Source organism: Motacilla alba, chromosome 2, assembly GCF_015832195.1.
Source record: "Motacilla alba alba isolate MOTALB_02 chromosome 2, Motacilla_alba_V1.0_pri, whole genome shotgun sequence".
In the NCBI taxonomy this organism is placed as follows: domain Eukaryota; kingdom Metazoa; phylum Chordata; class Aves; order Passeriformes; family Motacillidae; genus Motacilla; species Motacilla alba.
This window is the reverse complement of record NC_052017.1, coordinates 74029-99807: the sequence shown is the minus strand read 5'-3', so window position 1 is coordinate 99807 and position 25779 is coordinate 74029. Positions and strand designations below refer to the sequence as shown.

Sequence of the window (25779 nt, the reverse complement as noted above, 5' to 3'; positions counted from 1 at the left end):
GTAGATTGATTCCTCACAAAGGAATGAGTGTCTTTCTTGTCGAGATTTGAGTGAAGCCTTTGATATAGTGTGATCTGAAAATTTGTCTGGGACTCAGAAGACAGGTAAAAGCAGAACTGCAGAGTAGGGAAGGAGCTCAGTAAAGAAGACACAAAAGACATTGCAGTTTCTTCAGGATTTCTCTAGGGATTGGTGTCATTTAATATTTTCACTAATGCCCCTGGCACAAAAATAGGCAATGTAATAATTAAATTTGCTGCTGATGCAAATTGGTATTGTTGAAGCAGAGGAGAACAGGTTATGTGGGAAGAACTGCTTGACTGTGAGCTACACAAACAGAAACCAGCTGGTATCTGGTGACAATACAGTGCACAGCCATGCACTTGGGGCCTTGTCACAGGAGTGGGCACTGTCTGCCAGAAGTGATCTAATGACAGTGCTTAAGAAGGAGAAACAGCCTGGTACTTCAGTTCACGTTCAAGAGAACATGGAGCTGTCACTGTCAGGATGTTGTGGAAGGCAGCTATGAGCCTGGCAAGGTTTGATAGATTTCTGCTTGTGAGAAAAGTCTTAATGGCACACGAGCATGTGGCCTAGGCACTGGAGGTACAGTTCTGCCTGCCCTTATTCTAGCCCGGTTAACTGGGACTGACAGGAAAAGACGGAATGATGAGAAGTGGGAACAGAATTTTTAAAAGGCAAATAACAGTTTCACTTGGTTAGTCTGACAAAAGGAAGAATGAATGTGGATGTGACAGGTATGTAGAAATGCTTCTAAGCATGAACATTTGACACAAAGGACCGTTAAGGACAATGTTGATAAGAGTAAATGAAAATAGCCACAAAACCCCAGAACTCAGATTTTTAGCAGCTATCCTGAAGGAATACCAAGATTTAAAGTACTGTGCAATAAACTTATATCTGGAAGGATTAGATGTGACATGGTTGCTGTTGATTATACATAGAATCAGAGAATTGTAGAATGGTTTGAGTAGGAAGGCACTTTCCAGCCCAACCAGGAAACCAGGTTACTCCAAGCCCTGTCCAACCTGGCCTGGAATACTTTCAGGGATGGGGCAGGCACAGCTTCTCTGGGCAACCTGTGCCAGGGCCTGACGACCCTCATTGGGAAGAACCAGTGGTTCCCTCAGCTCTGTTCTGTCACTGAGTGACAGCAGGCGAATATTCTAGATGCTCTTACAAAAGGCACACCAAAGCCATCATTCTAACCACCAAATATCATGAAAGTACACTTTTTGGACTAGGGGGCAGTTGGTTTGAGGGTAGTTGTTGATGGGTCTTTTTCTCTGCTCCCTCAGGATTACCCACCAAGAATTCCTCTATTTCATTCATTTCTGAAAAATTCAGATCTGTATTCCCAACTGTTCTCCTTCCAGGATCAAAGTCTTACTGCTAACCTCTCACACTTTGCAGCTCTGCTCTGGGCCTGGGTCAGAGGATGAGGATTGGGGCTGCTGTGCAGTGCTCTGGTTCTTTGCTCAGATGTTTGAAGCCGTGCACAGCTGTTGCTGCACGCTTAGTGTAAAGAGGGATGGTGAGGATGGTCATGATGGAAAAGTAGAGGTAAAGGCGTGGTAGGACTCGACAGCTGACCATGAGGTCAAACAGAATTGACTAAAATATTAGTATGGTTGATTATAATTCTGATAATTATTTTGTATCCTATAATATTACATATATATATTTATATATTTCTCTGTCTTTTAGCATTCCTGCTGTTCCCTTTGATTATTTTTAAAATAATCAGGAAATAAGTTTCTTTCTCTACCTCTTCACAATGATGTTTGGAATCTTCAGAGACAGAAACAAACACTTCTCTTTGTCTTATTTCCTCCCTCCGTCCCCATAGATTTTAGAAACAAGTACTGGAAAGGCCTAACAGAGAAAGGAACCTTTGTGTTACAAAATGTCAGTTTCTGTAGGGAAATAAGGCAAAAGGAACCTCTGGAATTCAGCTGGTCCTCTGTCCTGTCCAAAGTCAGAATCCACACCAAGTCACAATCCATGCTACCTACATCACTCTGGATAGATGCTTGTCTAACCTGTTCTTGAAAGACCTTTGGCAATGAGGAGTCCCATCCTTGCTGGACAAACTGTCCCAGAACATCTCTACTGTCACTGCTGTGCTTCTCCTCAGTATTTAACATAAATCTTCCCGGGAGAAATTCAAGGTGTTATTTCCTGTACTCTGTGTATGGGGAGCAGCTCTTCCCTGTATTTGCAGCGGCCTCTTGGACACCTGATGACTGTTGTTTTCTCTTTATCTTGTTTGGACCTTACAGTTCTTGTCACACTTTAAGTCATTCCTTAACCCTCGTGGTTTCCTGGTTTCTCCCACATTTCCTCTGATGCACAAAGCCCCTGATGGCAAAGGTTGGTCTGGGTGAGACATTGACAATTCATACCACGACAGAATTGCTTTGGAAGAGTTCCTCAGCAATTCTGGCAACATTTAATTTTTCAGCCTTAAGGAAATGTTGAGCTGGAACAGCTTGTGGCCTGGAGAGCTCAGAATGAGGAAAATAAATGAAGAATCTAGAGTACTGTTGTCAGTGCCTGTGCTGCCACCAAGGGGATAAGAGCAGTGGGGCAGCATTCTGCAGTTCTTGATCTTCTGGGGGTTTATCTGTTTATTTTGTGACAGTGTAGTACTGTTAACTCACATTCAGCTTACGATCTATCATATCCCCAGATGTTTTTTTCTGAAAAAAAAACTTTTTTCAGCCAATTGTTCTCCATCTTATGTTTAGATAGTTGATGATTTATATCCTTATGTGGAACCCTGCACTGTTTCTGATTGAATTGTGGTTTGAAAAAACAGGACATATCTCCAGGCCCTCAGGATTTTAATTTTGATAATCTCTTGTAGCAGACTTGTAACCTCTCCAAACTGCATGTTGCTAGGAAATTGAATAAGCATGTTCTCTAAGTACATTATCCATATTGTTTATGACAATTGAGTAATTCTGAACTCAGGAACAAGTGGACATTTCTTTAGATTAAGCAGAGCCTCCGTCTTGGGATATTTTCTGGATCCAGCATGTCTTCTATGCCACATTGCATCAATTCCAAAACTGTCGCAAATATTCTACCTCTCAGTGAAAAGAGCAATGTTGACTTAAGTGAAACTTGGATGAGGGAAACTACACCTGCTTAAGGCAATCAGCACCTTCATGTACTTCTATAATTACCTACAGACCAAAAAATGGCAAGTAGCAGCAAACATTTCTCCCTAAACCAACTTGGTTAATCTCTTTTCTAATTGACCATCTTAGTTTAACAGCCTGAAAAGCCCTGAATAACAGGAGTTCAACCAAACCACACACACGAAGTACCAGGGAAGGAGATCAGCCTTTCTCTGAAATGAAGTGGTCTGGCAATGGGACATGAAATGAGCTGGAAATGAGTTTGAATGAGGCCCCAGCGCATGCTCAGCCTTCAGGAATGAATGAAGGAGCACAAGCCTTGCAGAGCCCCGTGGCACAGAGAACTTCCAGGTCAGAGATGGCTGGGAGCTGCCAGGATAATTGCAGCAGCTGGGGATCAATTGGGTTAAATCAGTCACTTTTAAAAAGAACATTGAGCACTATTTTCTGCACTTTTATGGGGAAAAAAAAAAGAGTTGGGAAAATAGAAAACCAAACAATTTAAAATAAAATTATATGCTGTTTCTCTTAATATGGGAAATTACATTCTTGCATGGTAACCTTCACCCTTTTGTGCAAATGCCTCACACAGTAGTTTTCCTGGACACTATTGTGAAGGGTTGAAGAATCACAGGAAATGGGTTTCATTCTCAGCTAGGTAATGTTAGGCAAGTCACTTCCATCCATTTGTACCGTATTTTCCATTTGCAAAACATAAGAGCTGCATGTACTGATTTTTCTAAAGTACTTGGAGAACTACCATCATGCTAAGAGCTGAGTTTTTATTATTACAGGTTTTTTAAACTTTTTTTTTTTTTTTTTTTTTTTTTTTTTTTTTTTTTTTTTTTTACATTTACTCAGTAGACAGCTGAAGCAAAGCTGCCATTCTGTAATTTTCAAGTGGCTGGCATTGGAATTTGATGTTCAAGGAAACCTGGTTTTGCCTGTCTGTTAAGAACATCCAGACAGATTACAATATATATGGTATGGTTTTCAGCTTAAATTAGTAGCACTTCATAGCAAATGTGCTCCTGCTCCAGAAGGGACTCAGTGGCTATTGATGGAGATCGGGGCGGCTGCGGCTCCGTGCCGTATCTGCAGCTGAGGGCAAACACAAGAAACCCCTGAAATGCGCAGCCGAGCGCATGCTCCGGCCGGGGTACAAAGGGCCGGGGCTAAGGGCTCCGGCCCGGGAGCAGCGGGATCGCGCTCGGTGCCGCTCCTCGGCCGCGGGGCCCGTCCCGCCCGGGCGCGGCGCGGGAGGGGTTAAAGCGCCCCCGCCCGCGCGTCCCCGCCGGCCCGCGCTGACCTTCACGGGGCCGCGCCGAGCATGCGCGCGCCGCGCCCGGGGCCGCGGGCCGCGCTGCGCCCGCCGCGGTTCTGCCCGCCGGCCCGGCCCGGCCCGGCCCGGCCCCGGCCCGGCGGATTGGCCCGGGCCGGTAATCGCCCGCCCGCGGCGGGGCCGGGACCGTGGCAGGCGCACGCCCTGCCCGTGCCGGGCGCGCCGTTGCCATTCGGTGCCGATGGTGCTGGCGACGGAGCGCGGGGGGACGCGAGGGGGGACCGCGCGCCGCGCCGCTGCCCGGAGCCGCCGCCGCCCCTGCCCGCGCCGGGCCCGTAACGACGGCTGCCGGAGGAGCCGCTGCGGCCCGTCCTTGGTGCCGTTTCCCGCGGTGGAGGCTCGCCCGGCTCCCCGCCAGGGGGGAAACAGCCGCACGGGCCGCGCCCGGTGCCTCCCACGGCCGGGACTGCTGAGATCGCCGGCCAGTGCGGCACCTACAGCTAGTGCAGACTGAGGAAAATGAAAATGCACGGTGTCTGCGGGGAGCAGGGAAGGGGCTCACATGATGGGAGCCAACATTCCTGTGTGAGTTCAGGGTCTAAAAAACATGGCAGATACCAGTTGCATGCTGCCTTGGCAGTCACGCCGGCATGTAGAATTTAGAGTAGTTTAGGTTGGAAAAAGCCCTCCAGATCAAGTTAACCTGACATGACCATGTCCACCATGCAGACATGCAGCAGTTGGTTCCAGATTATATGTGCCTTTAGTTCAGCTAGAACTTAAATAATTTTTCCAGCACAAAACAAGGCAAGGCTATGTTGATTTGCTTGGCGTATTCCTTCTGAGGGGCTGAGAGAGGGAGCTGACAACTATGCTCACCCTCCCTAGGTTTTTATGATTCCTCAGGCTGTTGCCACACACTAGCACTTAGATTGGGGTGACCCTAAAAATCAGTGGAGGTCATTGTCCTCATCCCCATGTTCAGAAGGCCATGTGACCTTCATAGCTTGCCCTTCAGTGCTAGTCAATGCAGTGTCTTTTCTGTGCTTGTTTTTATTATTGGATGGGGACAGAATAATTTTTCTTTCTTTCTGATCGGATCCTGTTGTTTGCAGTCCTGCCAGAAAATTCACAGCCCCTAGACAAGAATTTCAAGCAGAGGAATAGAATAAACCCCTCTTGTAACCTGGCAACATCTCGCCTATTGCTGTGTTAAGGGAGACCAGGGAAGACGGGCCCTTGTGAGCTGCCGGGAAGCAGATCGGTGCCCCGGGCCCTCGCTGCGGGCTCGGCCATCACGGAGCAGCCGCGCTCTGCTTGCGGAATGGCCGCCGCGCTGCCAGCCCCCGAGGGGGTGGGCTGCTGCTCTCTTCTCCCTTCCCCCTGGGGCTTCATGTTCCCAGCAGTGTCCTGGGGTGTCACACACTGTCGTGCAGGGCTTTGTGTGACAAGCAGTGAACTGCTGATGTCTTACAGCAGCTGTGGTGTTAATAATTTGTCTGCGTCTGTCAGTCAGCCTGGGGTCTCTGAAGGATCCATCACAGTGGTACCAGAGCATCCCAAGCGTGGTCGCTGGGGAGCGGTGGTGGGAGTGGGGGCTGGAAACAAGGCGTGGGAGCTGTGCCGCCATGCTGCCCCCCACCCCCTTCCTCTGCTGATCTCACACGCTTTCTTTCCCCTCGCTTCCACATGTTGTCCCTCCCTGTTCCCAGCTCCGGCCTCCCGCTGCTTCTCTCTTGTCCAGAGGGGTTAGCTCTCGTCTCTCATGCTGGAAATGCTGCCAGCGAATGTTTCTGTGTGCTGCCTGCCAGGTCCCTGGGGAAAGGGCCTGGAAATGCAGTGCGGGAGGAGCAGTGGGAGCAAGGGAAAACCACTGCTCGCCTGCTGCATTTTCTAATGGGAAAACATCTCTGCGAGGTGCTGAGCTCTATGTCACTGCTGAAGTTGCCCCCCTCCCCCTTCCCCTTGCCCCAGAATTTCCCATCCCTGATGCAGAGGAGGAGAGGCTGCAGCACTACCAGGGAAAACTGAGACGTGTTTTTCAATTTGCCTCCTGCTTATCTCTGCTGTTTGGACAGAGAGGTTTAAAAAGCTGGATTTTCTGTCCCTGCAGAGTAAACAGACAGAGCCCGGCAGCACAAACTATTTCTGGCTTATCAGTGGAGGAATGCAGCAGCTGAGGCTGAGCGCGAGTGGGCCGTCAGGAAGGCCCTGAAGGGGCCCCCTCCCCACTCCGTGCTATTAGAAGTGTGAGAGCCCAGCAGGACTCAGAGGGGAGAGTTGGAGAAAAAGGCAGAAAAGGGAAAGAAAGAGGAAGAGAGAGAGTGAGAGAGGCTGAGCAGACCCTGATGGCTACAGATGAAGTTACAGGAGGGGCTCGCAAAGCTACGAAAAGCAAACTTTTTGAGTTTCTGGTCCATGGGGTGGTGAGTCGGGAAAGTTAGTGAGCTGGCTGGCTCTGAATAGAGGGATGAGTGGAAACTGGAGGTTCTGTGCTGGGCTGGATCGGCTCCTGCAGTGTGCTCCTGGGGCGCTGGTAGCTGCCTCACCAGGAGAGCACTGGGGTCTGTAGAACCCCCAGCCTATGCACTGATTCATTGTTAATACAGGCTTGTGTCTGGGGGGATGTGTGCTGTGCTTTTTGCTGTGATTCTCCATGAATGGTGAATAGCATGCTTTTCAGCCTGATCATGGTGCAGAATCTGCACTGGATCTAACCCATATGGGCTTGTAGGACACTTTGTTCTGTAATCAAACTTGTGTTTTGAAAAACAATTCTGATGAGAGCCTGATGAAGCCTTGGGGTGCTGCCTCTGGTTCTTGTCTCCAGTCTTGGCTCGTTTTTATCTCTGGCTACTTAACAGGTGACTTTCAGGGGCTTGAAGAGATTAGCTCTGCAGGTCTGTAACAGTCTATGGACACTCACCCACGAGAGAATTTCAGGGTGCCATGCTTAATTAAAGCAATCCTTCAGGTCTTTAAAAATGTTCCAGCTTTTGTTTAAGAATCAGGTCTTCGATCTCCATTTAAGGGGAAATGCTTACCCTGTTTTGCTGCCATTGGAAACGTTCTTTAAATGACTCTAGTGTCTGAGAGCAGTCACCATTTATAACATTTGGATTTCTAGCATTGATACACATTGAACAGAAATAAGGCTGTTAAAGAGCCCGAAGGAATGTGCTGTTATTTGGATGCTGATATTCCCGACTGCTTCTTTCTTGAGGATCCTGGCACCTCCTGTGACACCTTTTTGAAGACATCAGGTGGGGGCTCTTGTACAGAGGTCATAGAAACCTGTGGGGCTCAAGGCAGACTATTGAGTTGTCTCCGTGATTCAGGCTTACTCCAGATGTGTAGGATTTTGTGCGTGTGTCCTTTGGATCCTGGATACGGTGGGTCTGGCAGGGCCAGGGACTCTGAGGCGGCCTTCTGCAGTGGTGGGAGCTGTGAAGTAGTCGTGTGGTGCCAGTGTACAGGAGCAGGCTGGGCAACATTGGCAGCTGCTCGGGGGTGACGGAGAGCAGGTGTGCAGGTGGTAGCAGTGGTTTCGTTGTGGACATGTGGCTTTGTCAAGGTGGTCTGGATTGTGATGGCTGTATCTGAGCAGAACCAGGAGCAAGTTGGGAGGATGGCAGATGGGATGATTTTGCCTTTTCTAAAGTTTCCCTTGGCATTTGCACACCAGCGCTCTTCCTTTAGTATCAAGAAGAGTGGCAAAAATAGTTATGTGAATTTGCTTATTCCACATCTAGCTGGCCTTCATGTGAAAGCAGCATGGAGGGCTCTTAAGCCTGGGAAATTTTTAATTTATACTGGAATTAATATAGCAGAACTCATTTCCATTACTGATTTGGATGCCAGGAAAGTCTGCCTTTTCTACCCTGGGAGTTTTGTTGCTAGTGGCATTTTACTTGAATATATGCATTAGCCTGGAATATCTGTATATATATATCTTCCTGCTTCTTGTTGCTGAGGCTGGGGCTTCTTGGCTGTTGTCCTGGTGCCTGAATACCTCTTGTATCACCCTCTCCTTTCCTTCGTTATCATCTCCTTTAGTTCTGCCTGGTTTGTTCTGTCCTTTAGTTTTTCCTCATCTCGGGTTCATTTTAATCAAAACATGGGTTGGGGAGTCACTCCTCTATGACTTTAAAAATATTTTTTAAAGCTATAACTTCATTTTGTCTCTCCAGGCCCTGTATCCTGCCAAATAAGAGAATGTGCCATGCCAGCCATTACCTTGAGTTTGCCTAGCGCTGGCTGCTCTGTTTTACTACTACCCAAAGTGTGTCAACACCTGAATTAATTCATTGAAAAAATCAAGTTGCATAGCAGACTTTAGTGGAATTTCTTGGAGTCAGATGCTGTTCTAATTTCAGGGACCAATCTCTTCTTCAAATGATGAATTTTTTTATTCTATCTATGGTAACAATATTTAATTTGGTTATTGAAAATTATTTTCTCTCCCCCCTCAAAAAATGGGGAGAAGCAAACAGAGTAGAATGTCGTAAGAAATCTTTTTTTGCTTTGTTGACACTTAAATTAACAGGATAATTCGGCAGTATTTCCTATGGGCACTTGGCTCTTGGATTCACTTGATCTTTCTGGAAACATATGTTCCTTTGCTAAGGTCACTTTGCCCTTTGCTCTTGTGCACCTGATCCTGCTTTTGTGCTTTTCCGTATTGCCATCTTAGATGATGTCTTCTTCCTCGTTTGTCCCAGGCAGAAGGGATCCCCCTGAAAGGTGAAATCTTTCAAAGGTCTTTCAAAGGTTAAAACTCTCAAGTGCCACGCTTCATTCTCTCCTGCTTGAGACCTTGATAGTTTGTTACACCTCTGGTTAGCAGTTGGGCTTTTAGAAAGGTTAAATCCCTTTCAGTTATTTATTTTTACTATGCTTTTACTCTTGTTCAGATTCATCAGTGTCTTGCACGTCATTTTTGTGGGAACACTTTTTTTTCCCCCCCCAAAGGCTTCATCCTGTACTTATTTCTTTTTTGTTGTTTTTGCTCTGTTTTTCTAGTATTTGTATGGACAAATACAACTTTAATCACTACATTTATGTTTGCTATCTTTTTATCAATGCATTTTCTGCTCCCCAGTAGTACATTTCAGGCAGTCTTTATGACATTTCTTTGGGTGTCCAGCCTACGTGTTGCCTTACATTTTGTTGAACAAGTTAGTAGTCTTGCTGCAGGTCATAACTTTCCTCAGTTTCCTCTACCCTCTAGTCCCTACCGTAGGCCTCATTGCTGGCTGGATCCCTTAAATGGTTCCTGCCTGTGTCTCCCTCTGCTGCTTTTTTCTTTGTTTCTTTATCTTTTGTCTTTTTCTTACTCAAACAGGTATCTGCCTGTTTAGTCTTGAGAGGGTCTGTGGTGCTGGTCTTGTCAAAACTCTTGTCCAGACATATGTCCTCTTGTGACTGGATTGCAGGAACCTTCACTTGGTGCCTTGCGCTGGCGACCTTGGCTGTGTCATCTGCACACAAGAACCTGCTGAGAGGTTCATTTTCTTCTCCCGTTGTTCTGACCTTTTTCATCTGCTGCTGTGTCCTTTTCCTGTTCCCACTTTATCTTCCTTCCAAAGCCAATCTTCTTGCCTTTTATCCACCAGATACCCCTGTAAAGGTCTATGTGCCTTTCTTAACTCTGGAGTCATAGCTGTATTTACAATGTACTTGCTGTCAGTTCAAATCACCTTCTTTTTCCTGTAGTGAACTTGGTCTTTGTCCTCTTTGCTATGCTTAGGAAGCTCTCTGTGGCAATGTAAGTCCTTATCCATATTTATTTTCTGCTAATAGTTGTTATTTCATAGTTCCTGCTAATCTCTATAGTTTAATAGTAGTTACACTCCGAGATTGCTAATTCATACAAACCTGTGTATCACTGATGTGACTCCTTTCCTTATCCTCGGTCCTCTTTTTGTTTGGCTATCTACTTCTCAAATTTGGTAATAGGATTTTATGGTGAATACATAAACTCTCTCATATGAAATGGCATTTACAACAGTGAAAGAAGAGTGTCAGAGCATGCCAGCATGCAAACAAATATTTAATATATATGATAAATAACTCATCAGTGTTAGAACAGCCTAAACAATAGGTCTGATGGGTATGGAGGATCTATAACAGATTTATCAGTGATTTGGAAAAAGGGATAAGCAATGAATTTCATATATGAGTTTTGCATCTCCTGATACATCGTGTGTTTAAATGAAATGTCGCTATTCAGGAGAAAGGCTTGGATGCCCTGTGAGCTGCCTAGTGTCTAACTAATAAGAAATCACATAAAGTGTTAGTCTGATTGGAAAGTGGGGCAGGGAATAACGCAGAAGCAATTGTAAATCCGTGGCATATGCTTACAATAATGTTTTTCTGGTTTTGGTAATCTATATGACTAACAAGCCAAAAGACTGGGAACTCAGAGGGCAGTAGTAGTGGGACACCTCTGAAGGCTTCATCAGTGAGGGAATAGGGGTATTTCTGGTTTTATTTATAATCTCTAAGTAGAGACTGATTATGTAAGTTGTAAAATCTCTGTCATTGGAGGCTCTTGGGTACTGGTTAAAGAAGTAAACGTCTGTCAAAGATGATGGAGATACTGGTAGTACTTCTTTGAGAGGAGGAAGAACTGCATGACCTCAAGGACTCACATTTCAGTATATTATAAAAATTATGGAGGTTTTATTAGAATGGGAAAAACTAAAGATCTTTTCCCAAAATTGAATGGTGGTCTGTTTTAGTTTTAAGTGAATAAATGTGACTATTTCTCCAACCCAGTTGCAGGGTTGTAGAGATCACTACTGGCAGTAGTGAGGTGAAGAGAGTATGGCCAAGTTTGAAAAAAAGTAGAGCTTTGCTAATGAAAAATATTGTACTAATTTTTCCTTTGTCATGAATGTAGGTACTGTCTTGTCAGAGCATAAGCCAGCTAACACTGGAATGGCTAGAAAAGAGCCTCATGAACTGTTTGTTTTGGACAGTTTATTCCACTTTCTACCACAGAGCTCCCTGTGCGCTTCTCTATGCAAGGGCATCCTCAGGGAATGGAATGGAGGCACTGGTATGCTGTGTGCATGTTCCCTGTTGTGGTCAACAGGGAGGTATTTGGGGCCAGTAGGGCAGCCTGGAGAAACCAAGAAACCTTATGGCAAGGAATTTGATTGGGAAGGTAGTTGCAGGGGACAGCTAGAGTGAAAACCTTGTACAACATTCAACTATGTGAGCAAGCTGCTGGTAGAGACTGAAGGTTTGTCCTTTTCTAGCCATGAACTGATTTCAGACTGTCAAATAGAGAAAGGTTGATGCATAATGAAGAAAATAAAATCATTAATGCTAGTCCAGGCTTTAATTGAGACCAATGTGATTTTGTGCAATATGGGCTTGTTAAACAGATTTGAGTTTCTGCTTGTGAAACCTTGGATTTGCTGATGAATGTAGGTGTATGGATACAATGGATCTGTGAGATGTTTGAATTGCTCTTCTCTGTAGGAATATGAAAATAGTCAGATGATCATTTATTTCAGTATCCCGTGTGGAATGGGGGCAGTGGAAGGCAGCATGGAAGTACATGAACAAGGCAAAACCTTAATGATTGTTCGTACTCTGATTTGGAGTTTGGGAGCTTTCTGATCCAAAGCTGTCCTCTGTGTAGTGCCTCTATGTGGATTTTATTTATGGATGTTAGTCTAATGCTATCTTCCTGAACCCTTCTAAGCTTCTAGCAGTCAGTGTTTTGTGTCAGGAATTTTTTCAGCTTATCTTGCATAAGGAATTATCTGATCCTGCCAACTGTTGTTTGATTATTGTAAGGGAAGGGACAGCAAGCTCTTGACCAGCTTCTTCTCTCTCCAAGCTAGTCGTGGTGCTGCAGAGGTCTGTTGTTCCTCTCCCTCCCAGAGCCATGCTTTTCAAGAGGGGCTTTCTGGTAGTTCTTCACACAAAATCCCTTCTATACATTAGATCACAGCAGTGGTATGATGAGATGAGTGGTGGAACTCAAAGCTGGTGTGTAAGGTTTATTTGTTTCAATTCCAAAGACTTTCTTGGGTTTTTTCTTTTGATTGCATCCAAGTGCACCACTTGAACTTGGTGGCAGATTATTCTGAACTGTGAACAGACATGCATGAAATAGAACTGAACTTAATCTCATGTTCCAGTTCACAGTTCTGTAAATGGGATGTTTTCCTTAAGGACTTCTGGATTGTTGTGAATATTATATTACAGTGTGTGGTACCTGGAACACTTGGACTTACAGACCGAGACCTTTTGGGAAATGGAGGAAGGTGAATATGGCAGGAAGCAAGAATTGTGATACTGATGTTTCAGCTTACTAAGCCTCTAAAAGATTCATAGACATTAAAAAGGAGAACTTACGAAGTAACATCTATATTTGTAAGGAGGAGAGAAGCCTGGTACCAGTTTTATTTGTTGTACTTCTGAGAGTCCATTTTGAAACAACTCATCCAGTTGGGAAACCTCGTTGCCATCACACAGTATCAATCTAGTCTAAATTTCTTAAGGGTTCCATGTACTTCTAGTTACTCATTCTTACTCCCAGACAGCGTCAGATATCTCCTCTTGCTTATGTTTATGCCCTGTAGAGATCATAGAATGATTTGGATTAGAAGGGACTTTAAAGATCATCTTGTCCCACCCCTCTGCCGTGGGCAGGGACACTTTCTGTTAGACCAGATTGCTCCATGCTCCATCCAGCCTGGCTCTGAACACTTCCAGGGATGAGACAGCCACAACCTGGGCCTCATGACCCTCATAAGTAAAGAATTTTCTTCTAATCTAAACCTACTATCTGTCAGTATGAAGCCCTTCTCTCTTGTTCTGTAACTCCAGGCCCTTGTAAATAGTCTCTCTCCATTTTTCTTGGAGGCTCCTTTTTAGTTAAGAAATATGCTGTTTGTATACTTGGTGGTGGTGGTGGTTATTCTCAAAATCTGTCAGTGTCTCTATTAACAAGAAGCTGGTGGCTGTTCCCCACGAGCCAGCCATAAGAGCCGCCTGTGTGGTGCTGAGGTGGATGGAGTCTGTCAGGACAGGAGATTGCTGTAAGTGCAGCTCAGCAGTCAACTGCAATGCAGCAACTCCTGGCTCTCCGTTCAGTCTTTCTGAGGCCTCTTGTAGGTGTTCTTGCTTTACTTTTCTTGACACTTTCTTTTGCTTTCACCTGTCAGTTCTCCAGGTTATTTTCCTCTTACTGCTATGTCCAGACAGGACTCCGTTTTTCTAATTCTGTGTTTTGACTGCTGTGATGCACATCCCCTGAGAAAAGACTCTGCAGTAGAAGAACATAGAAGAGCACTGCTCTAATGTTGTCTTGTTACTGCTGTCAGACAGAAGTTCACTTAAGTGTGACTAAGAGGACAGAGGCAGAGCTCTGATGTGACAGGAAGTTCAGGCAAGGAAGACAGCAGACAAGCCAAACACGGCTTAGGAGACTGGTCAGTGGATGGCAGCGAAGGGCTGTGGCGGCAGGTGTCAGGGGGGTGGTGTTCTGCTGTACTGACAGCATGCCCAGGTTTGAGCAGCTGTAGCCAGAACAGTGATGGGCTGTGCACACGTGCACAGGCAGTCGGCAGAACTCTCGGTCACCAGTATACATGCATGAAATATTGGTTGTGTGCCTTTGTGTCTTTGCCTTGATGCTGTGCTGCTCTGTTCTCTGCTTCACCTTCTCAGAGCTGTGATAGTGGTCCTTTCAGCTGGGGACAGGCTGTGGTCTTACTCATTTCCTATGGCCAACAGTGGTTTTGCCCTATGTAGGGTTTCCAGCCCCGGATTGGGGTGATCCCGAAAGATGGAAAAGTCCCTCCTCCAACCCGTGCCTTCGAAGAAAGACTCAGTAGTCTTCTGTTGTCTGTTCTCAAGGTAGTTTATTGTTGGTTATCTACAAGATTCTTCTCCTGAACTGCTGTGGCCCTTTCAGCAGGTCAGACAAAGGCACTCTGCCCTCTCAGGGGGCTGGTGCCATCTTTTATATCATATATTACGTACTACATGTTTATACTTTTTCCCCAATACCTACTATCTATATTGAATGGTGACTTTCTACTCTAAACCAATCTGTGAGTGCCAACATCACCAAAGACATGGAGGCTAGGAAGGAGAAAGAAAGAGGACAGGGCACACCCAAGTCCCTCCATCTTAGAATCCCCGACCCCTATGTACAAAACTTGGACCCCTGCGTACAAGGCTTAAAACCCCCCTGTACAGCACTCAGAAATCCTACCCTTTACTTCGTGACTACTTCTACTACAATATCTAAACTTTTGTGACTTCTTGTTCTTCCTGCAAAGTTGGAAGACCCTGTTCCATGGGTCAGATTCAAAGCCACAGGGGTCTCTGGCTGCATGCCAGGGTCTCAGATGCTTTTGACCTGGGTCTGGAACGTCCGAGAATGTCTGTGGGACATTCTGAGTTCCGACAGCCCTCCATCCCGTGAGGTGTTTGTGCAGATTAATACATGCAAATGGAATCAATGGAGGTAAAAAGGAGGTAGGACTGTGGGTACAAACAGAGATGGGTCAGGGATGGGGGTCTCAGGTAGATGATTTTTCCAGGAGGATGTGTCAGTGCTGTTTTGCACCGCAGTGTTTTCTGTGGATGCTTCTTGTTTAAGTTAGATTCCATCCTGCTGAGGAAGAGGGGGAGAGACAGATCATAACCTGTAGATAGATGCACCTTCAAGATCTCTTTCAAAAGCCATAATGGTATTGGAATACTCTTTAGTATGAAGACTTTTCTTATTTAATGTCGCTATTGTAAAAGATTTGATGTATTGTCCATCACTGTCTTGTATTGCACATGTGTCTGAGAGCAAAATAAGCTTTTAGGTATGAGGTACTGCTTATATGTTCTTCTTTTATGAAAGTTTAAATAGAGAAAGCATTTCTGTATCTTGGGAGTCTGGTGGGCTTGCAGCAGGAAGATAGTTGCACAGTTGCATAGTGAGTAATATTTTATCTATGGGTGATTTCGGCGGTAGGAACATGAGAACAGAGGTGAAGGAATGAGGTGGTCAAGGGATGAGATCAAATGTTGTTTTGCTAGAGCTGCCTCTCTTATCTCATGTTTGTCCTTTCTCCATGTTTCTCTATTTTAGTGCTTAACAAAGGAAACTGAAGGAAGTTCAAAAACATGAGACCAAGACTGAGAGTGGATTTGGCTTGCTGACTTTGTTCTTCAAGCCCTAAGTTGTCCTTTATAGCAGCACCAAAGTGGGCCTTCAGTTTTATCCTTGTAGCCAGTCAGTCCCCATGAGATGGCTGTGCTCAGGATCCAGGCTCTTCTGAGTGACTGTCAGATGTCCCCAGCTGACTGACAGGCAGCAGCTGGCCCGGTGGTCTGCCCTTTGCTGGAAGGAGGCCACAATGTGTGGCTTGACAGATGACAGATCTTAAATGCAGGCTCAAGAGAGAAGCATTTTCTGAGCCATTTCTTTCCGCTGACTCTGCCTGGGTCAGAGGTCGGGGTGCATACATGGGAATAGAGAGCACTGTTCTCTTCCAGCTGTTCTCGGGGCTCCAGGCTCATGGCAGAAGACATTTGGAGCTTTGCACAAAGCCGCAGCTTGGTCTGTCTGCTGCCTGCTGCTCTCTCCATGGCCATACCTGCCATTGCTTTCTTACATTGACACTTGCTGAAGTCACCTGCTTGGATTCCTATTACTGACTCTCTTACCTCCTGGCTTGCTTCTCTGTCTGTACCAGTTATAGCCCATATTGGTTCTTTGCTGATCATCCATTCCTCTCCTTTCTCCAGTTTCCTTTATAGATACAAGCATGAGGAATATCTAAGACTTGTGGTGATCAGGGAGAGCACTGATCTGGAGCTTTTGGAGCTATAGCAGATTTGGGTGGTTAATTTGGAGATGCAAGTCCAAATTACTTGTAGAATTATGTTTTATTATAATACATATATAAATATTTAGAAATCATAGAAATTATGAGGTAAAGATGATATAAACTTTTAAAAATAATTGTCTGTGTTTACTGTGCACTAAATATTTTCTTCCCACCTGCAGTGGACTGACTTGCATACCCTCAGGGGTGCACATATCTCACTTTGGGGTCCAGTAATGTATTTCTCACAAGTACTTTCGCAGTCTGCAGCTATTGAGCCAAGTATGTCTTCCATGTTGTTAGCACCCTTTTGGAAGAGGGTTCCACAGGCTGATACCCACAGTGTGACAAACTCACCCCTCCAGTGGTGTGTGAGCCTGACCCCTCTGCTGATGGCCAGGATTTGCTATTTTGGCAGGGGCAGTGAACAGTCAATACCTGACTGTCCTCTCCAGGCCACATGTGATTCTGCAGAGCTCTGGCAAATGCCCCTTTAGATCACCTTGGATCACCTCTTTCCAGATGAAAAGTAACATTGTGTTTACCTTTACTTCCCTGGATGCAGTTCCACACTCTAAGAATTTCTGTGCCATTCACTGTCCTTGTTTTCAGCTCTGCTCTGCTATCACTGAGCTGCAGGAGCCAGAGCTGCACACAGACCTTCATTTGTGGACACACCATGGCCATGGCACACTGATATCCTCTGTTCCCTCCACTCTTATTTCTTTTCTTTATGACTTTTTTTGACCTCTAGGAACCAGTGAACCAATATTTTTCTGGAAGTGTCTGTTTAAGCAAGGTCTTGGTTCTGCTGGACAGCAATCAGCTTAGGGCCCATCGCTTTGTCTGTGATTCTTGGATTGTTTTTTCCCCTTTTGTAATGTAGTTCAATATGTATTGAACTACATTTGTATCTTCCTTTTAAGCATTCACTCCATCTCATAAAGTCCTTCTGCAGTTCTTGAAGCTGGCCTTCATCCTTGTCAGCATGAATAACTTAGCGTTACCAACAAATTTCTTCACTCACTTGCTTTTTTCTTGGCTTTTTTGGTTCTTTTTCCCCCCAGGTTGTTTTAAATATGCTGAAAAGGAGACATCCCAGTAGAAGTTTACATGTGCCTTTCTTTTGTTTTCAGAACCAATCACTTTTGCCTCATTTCTATCCTTTAACCAATTGTTTATCCATAATAGATGCCATTGCCTCTTGGTTTCCTTAAAAGACTTTGTAGAGGGACTTGGCTTTCAGAGGACTTTTGTTGTATGGTTATTCTTATTTTCATCCTGGTTCAAATGCCTAGAGAGTGTGTGTGTCTGTATTTTTGCATGTATGTGGACATACGCATATTAATAATTCTCAGTATGAGACTAAGCTCATCTCTCTGTTTTGAATTGCATTTTACAAGCAGTCATTATTTTACTGGTGGTTTTCCTTGATGGCTATAAGCTTTTAGAATTCAGAATTGGATTTACTGTGTGTCTTGTGCAGCATTAAGCTTGTGATTTGACCCAGTGTCTCTCAAGAGCATGCAGAAGACAACATAAATGCCAGGGCTTTAGAATGCCTACAGGGGCTTCTGACAAACTACCACATCCATTTATTTTTTATTTTTTTTAATTTTAAAGGCTTGATCAGAGACATGACCTTTTTTATGAAGGATTCGTGTTGCGTTATGAACTTACACTGCTCTCTGGTGTAGGCGAAGTAGAAGGCTCTCAATGGAAAGTGTTTATCCTGGTGTTTTGCCTGTGCTGGTTTCTGTCTCCCGGCTGATCAGAGCCGCCTGCTCGGCAGCGCAGCGCATGCAGTGGGAGTGCGCTCGCAGCTCGGAGCAGCACGTGAGCTGCACCAGTGTGGACTGCGTGCCACTGCCATGGGGTGTTCCCTTCGCGCTGAAGGTAGAGCTTTCAGCTGCAACCTGGTCTGGATATGCTGCTGACCACTGAGTGTTTTCCCAAGCCTAGTATCTTGCCTCCCTGTTTCCTGTATACTTTATCCCTGAATGCCTCTTCATGATAGCCAAGATAGACCAGTCACAGAGCTCGCATGCTTTGTGTTGCTGCTTAGCGCTCATCAGGGTGGTCAAAATGGGGAATCTCTTGGGGCCTGTGTCGCATCATGTACAAATGTCTTGGCAGCTGCAGAAGGAGGAACCAAACTGGCTTTTCTTTCTGTTTCGCTTTTCCTCCAGCGCCCTGGGATGCCATCAGGAGCTCGAATGCCCCATCAGGGGGCTCCCATGGGTCCTCCAGGCCCCCCATACGTCGGAAGCCCCTCAGTGCGACCTGGGATGCCCCAGACTGTGATGGAAACAACAAGGAAGCGCACTGCACCACAGCAGGTCCAGCAGCAGCAAGTGCAGCAGCAGGTGCAACAGCAGCAGCAAGCCACTCAGAACCGAGCTAGGAGGTGAGTGTTCTGGAAAGAAAACACAGGAGGACAATTTGAGGAAGCAAAGATGGTACCTGTTTGGCAGTAGATAAGACTTTTAGGATTAAATGAGATAGAAGATCTATGTACTGACAGTTTTTTAAGCAGGGAAAACATTAGTAAATTTTAAATTTTACTTTTTTTTTTTTGTTTTGTTTGTCAATGGTCTTGAACAAACCAACCTTTAATAATGTCTGGTTTTGTAGTTATTCTGCTTTTACTTTGCAGGTTTGTCAGGCCATAAATTTGTTGAGTATGTTTAGCCTTTAGAATTAATGAACAGTTCTCTTCTAATATACTACAATTATTGTATTATTTGTTGCCTGTTCTGTATGGTTGCTCTGATTTCTGACTGGTTAACCTAGTAGTTTGTAAAGGACACAAGTGGAAAAAACTTCGGTTTGTCATGTGAATGCTTGTACTGTGGTCACTCAGAAGAGTGGTCATAAAACTTGCAGTTGTCCCAAGTGTTTTTACATATAAAGTAAATAAATATGCACTGGAAATAATTTCATAAAATTAGAGGGATTTCTGTGTGGAACTTTCAAAAAGAAAGTTTGTACATTACTGAATGCATTCTCTCTTATATAGGTCAACTAATTTATTTCTGCAGCATATTAGACCTCATTAGTCTTGAGTGTTGAGTGTGATCCACACAGACATAGGGTGCAGTCATCTGTGTGGGCTACCTTTTGCAAAATCATTATGGATGTGTATACACCTTCAGGGAGTGTTCTGGTGGTGTCAGGGAATCCAGCTGTAGGTTAAACATGACTCTCTAAGCTCAGTTCTTCAGGAGCCCTGCTCTGTACAGGTTATATACCTTGGATCAGCAAGCCAGATTTGGGAATGCTTGTGTCTGGGATGCATCTGGAAAGGACACTGATCTTAAAAGTATTAATACGTTACAACTGAAAAAGGTTGAACACAAAAGGAATGTGTGTGAGTGCAGCACGTGGGCACAAGCAGTGCATGTGCCCCTTGGAGGCCTTTCCTAGCACCAGCCTAAATGCACATTCTATAGCACCTCCCAGGAGGTTCTCCAGGAAACTGCACAAAATAATGCCCAGCCTTCAGGTACTAGGGTGGATATAACCTGAAAAATTGCCCCTGCTGGATAATTAAGGTAAACTTTAGTCACTTACTAGTTTCCAGGGAGCATTAGAGGACAGTATTTGCTAAAAGTTGGTGGCCTGACTCATAGAAAAAAGTTCCCCTCCCCTGTTCTTAACTTCAGTGTTTCTAGTTTGAGACCCAGCAGTGATCTCTACTGCCTTGAGCCCAGTTCACACCAGTGCTGCCTGGGTATTCAGAGAGTTTCTCTGTTTCTTCTGCCATGCCTTCCCTTCAGATAATGTGTTGAATGTTTTCCCTTTTTTCATTTCCACCTCCCTGTGGTTTTCCATTATGTGTTTTTCAGGCACACTTTTCTGGCACCTTGGGTCCAATTCTGGGGGTAAAATGAGTTCCATGTTTTCTAGCATGGGCCAAGAAAGTTGAGCTTGTCCTTTCTTGGCAGGTTTAATGGAGACAAACCTCTCATTTCTGTAAGAGATTATTGAAGAACTGGTTGAGATCCAAATTGTTTGGGGATGTTGCTTTGTTTTTTTCTAGGTTTTTACTTGCAGGCCTATGGGGTTGTTGCAGGTACATGCATATCCCAGTCCCTTTGGTAGGATGGGGCTTGCTCAGCCTTTACTTCCAGATTCTGTGAAATGTTTCAGTGCAGATTTCATTTTGTGAATGGTCGACGATGTTGGAGTTTCACACCATGTGACATTCCATTCCCATTATTCCCACACTTTTAAAAGGGACATTGTTCACCTATTAAGTTGGGTGTAACTGAATTTTCTGTCCACTGTACCTCCAGGCACAAAGAGTTCCTCAGTTTTGGCTTATGTGAGCATGGGGAAGAGTCTTAAGAATCTGGTATTTCAGCCCTGGCTCATTATTAACAAATGTAGGAAGAGAACATGCCACACCAATGTGCATGGAAACAGCTTTTATGTGGACACAGCTGATGACAGACTTCCAGTGTGAAAAGGAGAGGTGTCCTTGTGACATGGCAGAGTGGCAGCAGGTGGTTTGCACTCTCCCATTTGTCTGTCACAGACGGAGTGATTAATCTTCTGCTTAAGATAAAGGCCTTACAAATTAAAGAGATGAAGAATAGGACCTGAATTCCCTCTTGGCCTGTTAGAGAAAGCTGGGTGACAGGTTTGGTGGGCATGAACAATTTTTAGAATCTGAAGACAGTCTTCCCGACAGCAGCCTTTCTCAGGCGCATACACGTTTGTGTTTATGTACATGAGTACAAGTATGTTTTTAAAAGCATAGCTATAGAAATGTGCCTGTGTATGGGTATGGACGCAGTATGTATACACACTGCAGGCACACATACATCTTCCCACATCTGTGTTCATAAAGATGAAGAAATGTGGAAATGTAAGGTCTTCTACCTTTATCTATCACTCATGCAAATATGTTAAAGTAAAACAAGTGTGTATGTACATATGAAGGAAGGTGTGCATATGTGTGTGTTTGCATACATCATATGAAACACAGACATATATACATGTGTTCTTCAGCACTTAATTTTGGGCATGATTGAATAAATGCGTGTTGTCTGTTTGAACAAGTTGATGTGCCATTTGCAGGCACTCAGCCACTCAGATGTTCACACGCCCAGATGTGTCTGTGCACGCCACACGTGAGACTGTCCTCTCCACGCTTGTCTGTGCCTAGAAGCAGTGTGCGCACATGCACTTGCATATATTGTCGCCCTGCACCACGGAAGATGCTGTGATCAAAGAACTTACAGACTTCTTTCCAGGATGCATAACAGACAGCCCTGATTTGTTCTTACCTAACTGCCTCCCCAGGCTGCTGAGAGAAGGGGTACAAGGTCCTGGGCATGGGTGAGACCCTTTTGCTGATGCATGCACAGCTGTGCACCAGCATGTGGAGATGTCAGGATAATTTAGCAGGTGGCCTCGTTACTCCTAGATCTGTCACCATGGTAACGTGTTTTTTTCTTTAAAAAATGTACAGTGCCAAGAGGAGGAAGATGGCTGACAAAATTCTCCCTCAGAGGGTGAGTCGCTTTCATTTCCTATTCCCTTCACAATCAGTTCAGCATCTTAGTGTAATTAGAGGAATTTTAGAAAATTCTTTCACTTTTTGTTTAAAAATCTAATTAAAAAGTAAGTAGGCAGTGGGCGAAAGTCTGACGAGGCAGGCTGGGGCTGGGCTGGGGGCTGGGAGCGCGGAGCAGCCCGGCCTGCGCGGCCTCGCGCCTGGGTTAGCCGAGCCAGCACTGCCGCTTGCTGGAGGGACCGCGGCGCTGGGCTGCCAGCGCCTCTCGGCTCCGCGGCCCTCGGGTCTCCGCAAGGCTCGTGGTCCTTTCTTGAGGCTGGCCGAAACCTGGTCCAGAGTGTGGCTGTACCTCAGGGGGTGGGCTCAGACTCAGGTGTCTGGCCCAGCAGAGCTGCCAGGTTATGATTGTTATGGTTGTGTCACCATAGGGGCTGAAGTGAACCTGTGTAAACAACAGAGTCCGAGGGGTCGGTATTGTCTGCAGAGTTACTAATTCTCTTATCCCTGGAGATACATCTGGCTTTTGGTGTCTGCCTATGTCTGATTCTCAGTGCTCACATCTTCTGCTTCCTTTCTCTCTGCTCTCCTTTCTCTCTGCTCTCCTCTCTCATTATTCCCATACTTTTCTTTTTCTTTACCCTCTTCAGTACAGTTCACAAGAAACTGCTTGGTCCCTAAAGGCTTCAAAATACATACCCTTGTCACATTGTAATCTAATTTGCTTTGACTTCTGGTGCTTTTTCTGGGCTCAGAGTCCCTTGGACAGGTGTATCCTTTTCCTCCATATCCTTTTTAAGTTTTCAAGCTCCACTGCTAAAGTGAGCCCAGACTTGCTGGCAGGCTCCAAAGTCACTTCTGTGACATTTCACAGGTGCCTACTACCAGCCATCCAAAGAGGTGAGCCCACTTTGGTACTCCTGATGTTATGCTATCACTTCTTCTCTTGTTATTCCTGCCACTTTCTGAAAGCAGAGCCTTTCGTATGTAAGTCATTAGATCTCTTATGTTGCTGTCTTGAAAGGACTAAGCTGCCATTAAACCCAGACCTTTGAACCACTTGCAGCCTCCCTGGTAATTATATTGAAGCCCCATTCCTACTCTGCTGGTGGTCTGCACCTTTTTTATTATGAAAGCTAAGTTTCTTGTACTGTCAGTTTTGTCTGTCCCACACAAACTATTTTCACAGAGAATAGTACATCCTGTATAGTGAGGCTGTTGCTGGAAATATATGTCCGTTTCAAGATGCTTTTAGGTTTGTTTTGGGTTGGTTGGTTGTGAGAGTGTTCTTATTTTCACTTTTCGTTTTGCGTGTTGCCTTTGTAAGATTAAAAGGTGTAAGAGGTAATCAAACTTTTTTGCCAGCAGAAAATCACTGGTTTGCCAAGTCCATGATAATTCTTTAATAGGTAGAGCCTTACATAGGTGTGCAGAAATCTCTACAGATGCTTTCAGAACCATGGTGTCACCAAATATTCTTGCTTTTCAGTATCTTTGTTGCTGCCAGCCAATAGCTTTAAGTGATGCAGTAATAAGGCATTTGGCAGAAGTCTCTTCTGCAGTGGGGTTTTTATCAGTGCAGCTGCAGTAGTGGCACCAGTGATGTGACCTCTGTCTGGGTTAAGGTACTCTGTTAGGCTGCAGTTAGTGTGTCAGAAATCCCTTACACCATCTGTGGGATGAAGAAATGCTGTGCACGTCATTGTCCTGTCAAAGTGGAAGATGTGCTCTGGTGGCTGTGGAATGCATGTGAAACATGGGGTAAAACTTCCAGCTTTCTGGAACTACTTCTGGAGTGTTTTCTAGCCAGTCAGCATCTGTTACCCACAGATTTTTTGCAGACTCTTGCTTATGTTTTCTGGGAACTTTGAAGAGGAGAGAGTGGAAGACATTAAATACATTTGACTGTTGAAAATGATCTTAGGTAGGAGTGGGAAAGGAGATGGGTTCTCACTGTCCTCAGTACAATAATGACTCAGGCAGTTGACACAGGTAACCTCTTGTTGGATTTCCAGGCTCTCTGGTGAAGCCTGTGCCATAGTCCTGGAGCATTGTGCTGGTTGGGTAGGATCACTGAGCCACTCCAGGTCAACTATTTGAGAAGGATTTAATTTTGCAGGAATATAATTGTATGAAAAATTCAGCCTAGCAAACTTTGCACTTAGGAAGATTGGATTAGGGAGCTGCATGGGACATCCTGGCACTTCCAGTCTAGTTCCCTCTGTAATGGAAGCCATGACACAACTGCCACTTCAAGACTACTTGTGTTCCTTACCTGAGACATACTTTTGATCTGGCAGCTTGGGTTTTTTGTGGGTTTTTTTGTTGGTTTTTTTTTGTTGTTGTTGTTGTTTGGTTTTTTTTGTTTGTTTGTTTTACTAGGCTCAGCAAGGGAAGTAAGTACTTCTAGTTTGCCAAGTTAGAGATGCTCCCCTCTTGAAATCCTCTTAGTCATTTGTTTTATTTGTTTTCTCTGATCCTAGTTAATTTAATGTCTTTCAAACTTTTTTAAATCTACCTCTTAAGAAACCAGAACTATACATAGTATTACATATTGCCAATATTCACCATGCTTGAATGCTGCTCCTTCATTTTTACCTGTATTGGAAATAGCACTGTAAATTGGGATTGCTGTGCTTTTTTTTTTTTTTTTTTTTTTTTAATTGGCCTTTCCACATTGATACAGCCTCTGGTCATTCTGTGATTGGCTAATACAAGTATTTCTGCTTTCTGTCATATGCAACTGATGAATTCCCATATTAGAACAGGATTTAGACTCTGAGGCACAATCCTATGCATTGTAATGCTGCATATCATCTCCATTATGCCATTTTGAGCTTCCTTACATTTCTGTACTATCCTCTTCCTTGCAATGACAGTGACACCCAAATTTATCATTACTAAGTTTTCTTAGCATGCTTCTCCTTTTTTTTTTGGTACAAGAATGCTTTTTTCCTGTGCTAGGTCTTGCTCCAACTCCCATTTTCCAGTCTTTAGGAGTGGTTCCCTTTATGACTGTATGTCAAATGTTTTACTTAAATGCAAATTGATTGTACTGACTGCATATCTTTTGTCTAAAATGCAATTTTAATGAACACAAGGACTTTGGTTACACTCACATTGACATACTGTAACATCACAAGGCTTAGTATTTTTTATAGTGTATTTAACATTGACTCTAGTTCTGTCCAGCAGGCTCTTTCCTGCCCTATTTTTCTCACTTCTGGATCTTTCTCTTGTTCACACTTGGCTGTCACTGAAACCCTCATTAAGTTTTGGAGAAGTTCACAGGCATCTTCGATCATGGCTGGGGACCTAAATCTCTGGAGCTGATGTTACTCTTGTGACCCAGGTTTCACAGTTGTGCCTCAGTTTCAACTTCAGACCACAAACTGTCTGTAGGGGCATGTGACTGCACCTCAGATTGTACCTCTTTCTCCAGGCCTTGCCTCCTCATTACTTCTGGTCAGTCTTATTTTCTCTTAGTATTGAGTCATTACATTTTTTCCCAGGGAGCTGTGAATGTGATACACCATTTGGCTTCTTTGCCTACCCATTCTGATGCAAGAATCTCAGCTGAAAACCATTCTGGCTCCATAGCTGTGCCCATCTCTGCTTTTCCTTGTTTAACTTGCATAGTGGAGTGCAACTTTGAAACAGCAAACTGCCCCTCCTTCAGTAGCGTGCTTGTGTCTTAGTGTTGGCTGCTGTTCTTCTCACTCAGCCCCGAATTCCTGAGAACTTTTTGTCTAGCTGTGCTGACAGGGTTTTGTACACCTGTCCTCTTCTTTTTATCTTCTCTACTTCATTTTCCTTTACACAAATATTTAGTCAATTTTTGCTGCTGCTGTTCACTGACCACCATGTGGAATTCTCTGCACAGATCCCATGCCATAATAGCTGTCCTGCTGTGGGTTGGTCACTGCATGGCTGTTGTCCACCTCTTTCTCCATC

The 25779-nt window shown here is 44.7% G+C and overlaps 1 protein-coding gene across 7 annotated transcripts in view; it reads left to right on the top strand.

Annotated features, from left to right (window-relative positions):
• SMARCD3 (SWI/SNF related, matrix associated, actin dependent regulator of chromatin, subfamily d, member 3) overlaps positions 1 to 25779 on the top strand; it is a 77923-nt gene that overhangs the window by 17697 nt on the left and 34447 nt on the right. For 3 of the 7 annotated variants that reach the window (XM_038127294.1, XM_038127296.1, XM_038127295.1), the window contains 2 exons: positions 18494 to 18711; positions 21784 to 21826. In XM_038127294.1, the coding sequence (XP_037983222.1) occupies positions 18503 to 18711; positions 21784 to 21826 (252 nt within the window). In that variant the 5' untranslated portion in view covers positions 18494 to 18502. Of the gene's footprint in view, positions 1 to 4532; positions 5035 to 6672; positions 6876 to 7576; positions 7713 to 14791; positions 18201 to 18493; positions 18712 to 21783; positions 21827 to 25779 lie in introns of those variants that run through there. The other 4 variants (XM_038127297.1, XM_038127293.1, XM_038127292.1 and 1 more) reach the window with 4 other exon arrangements.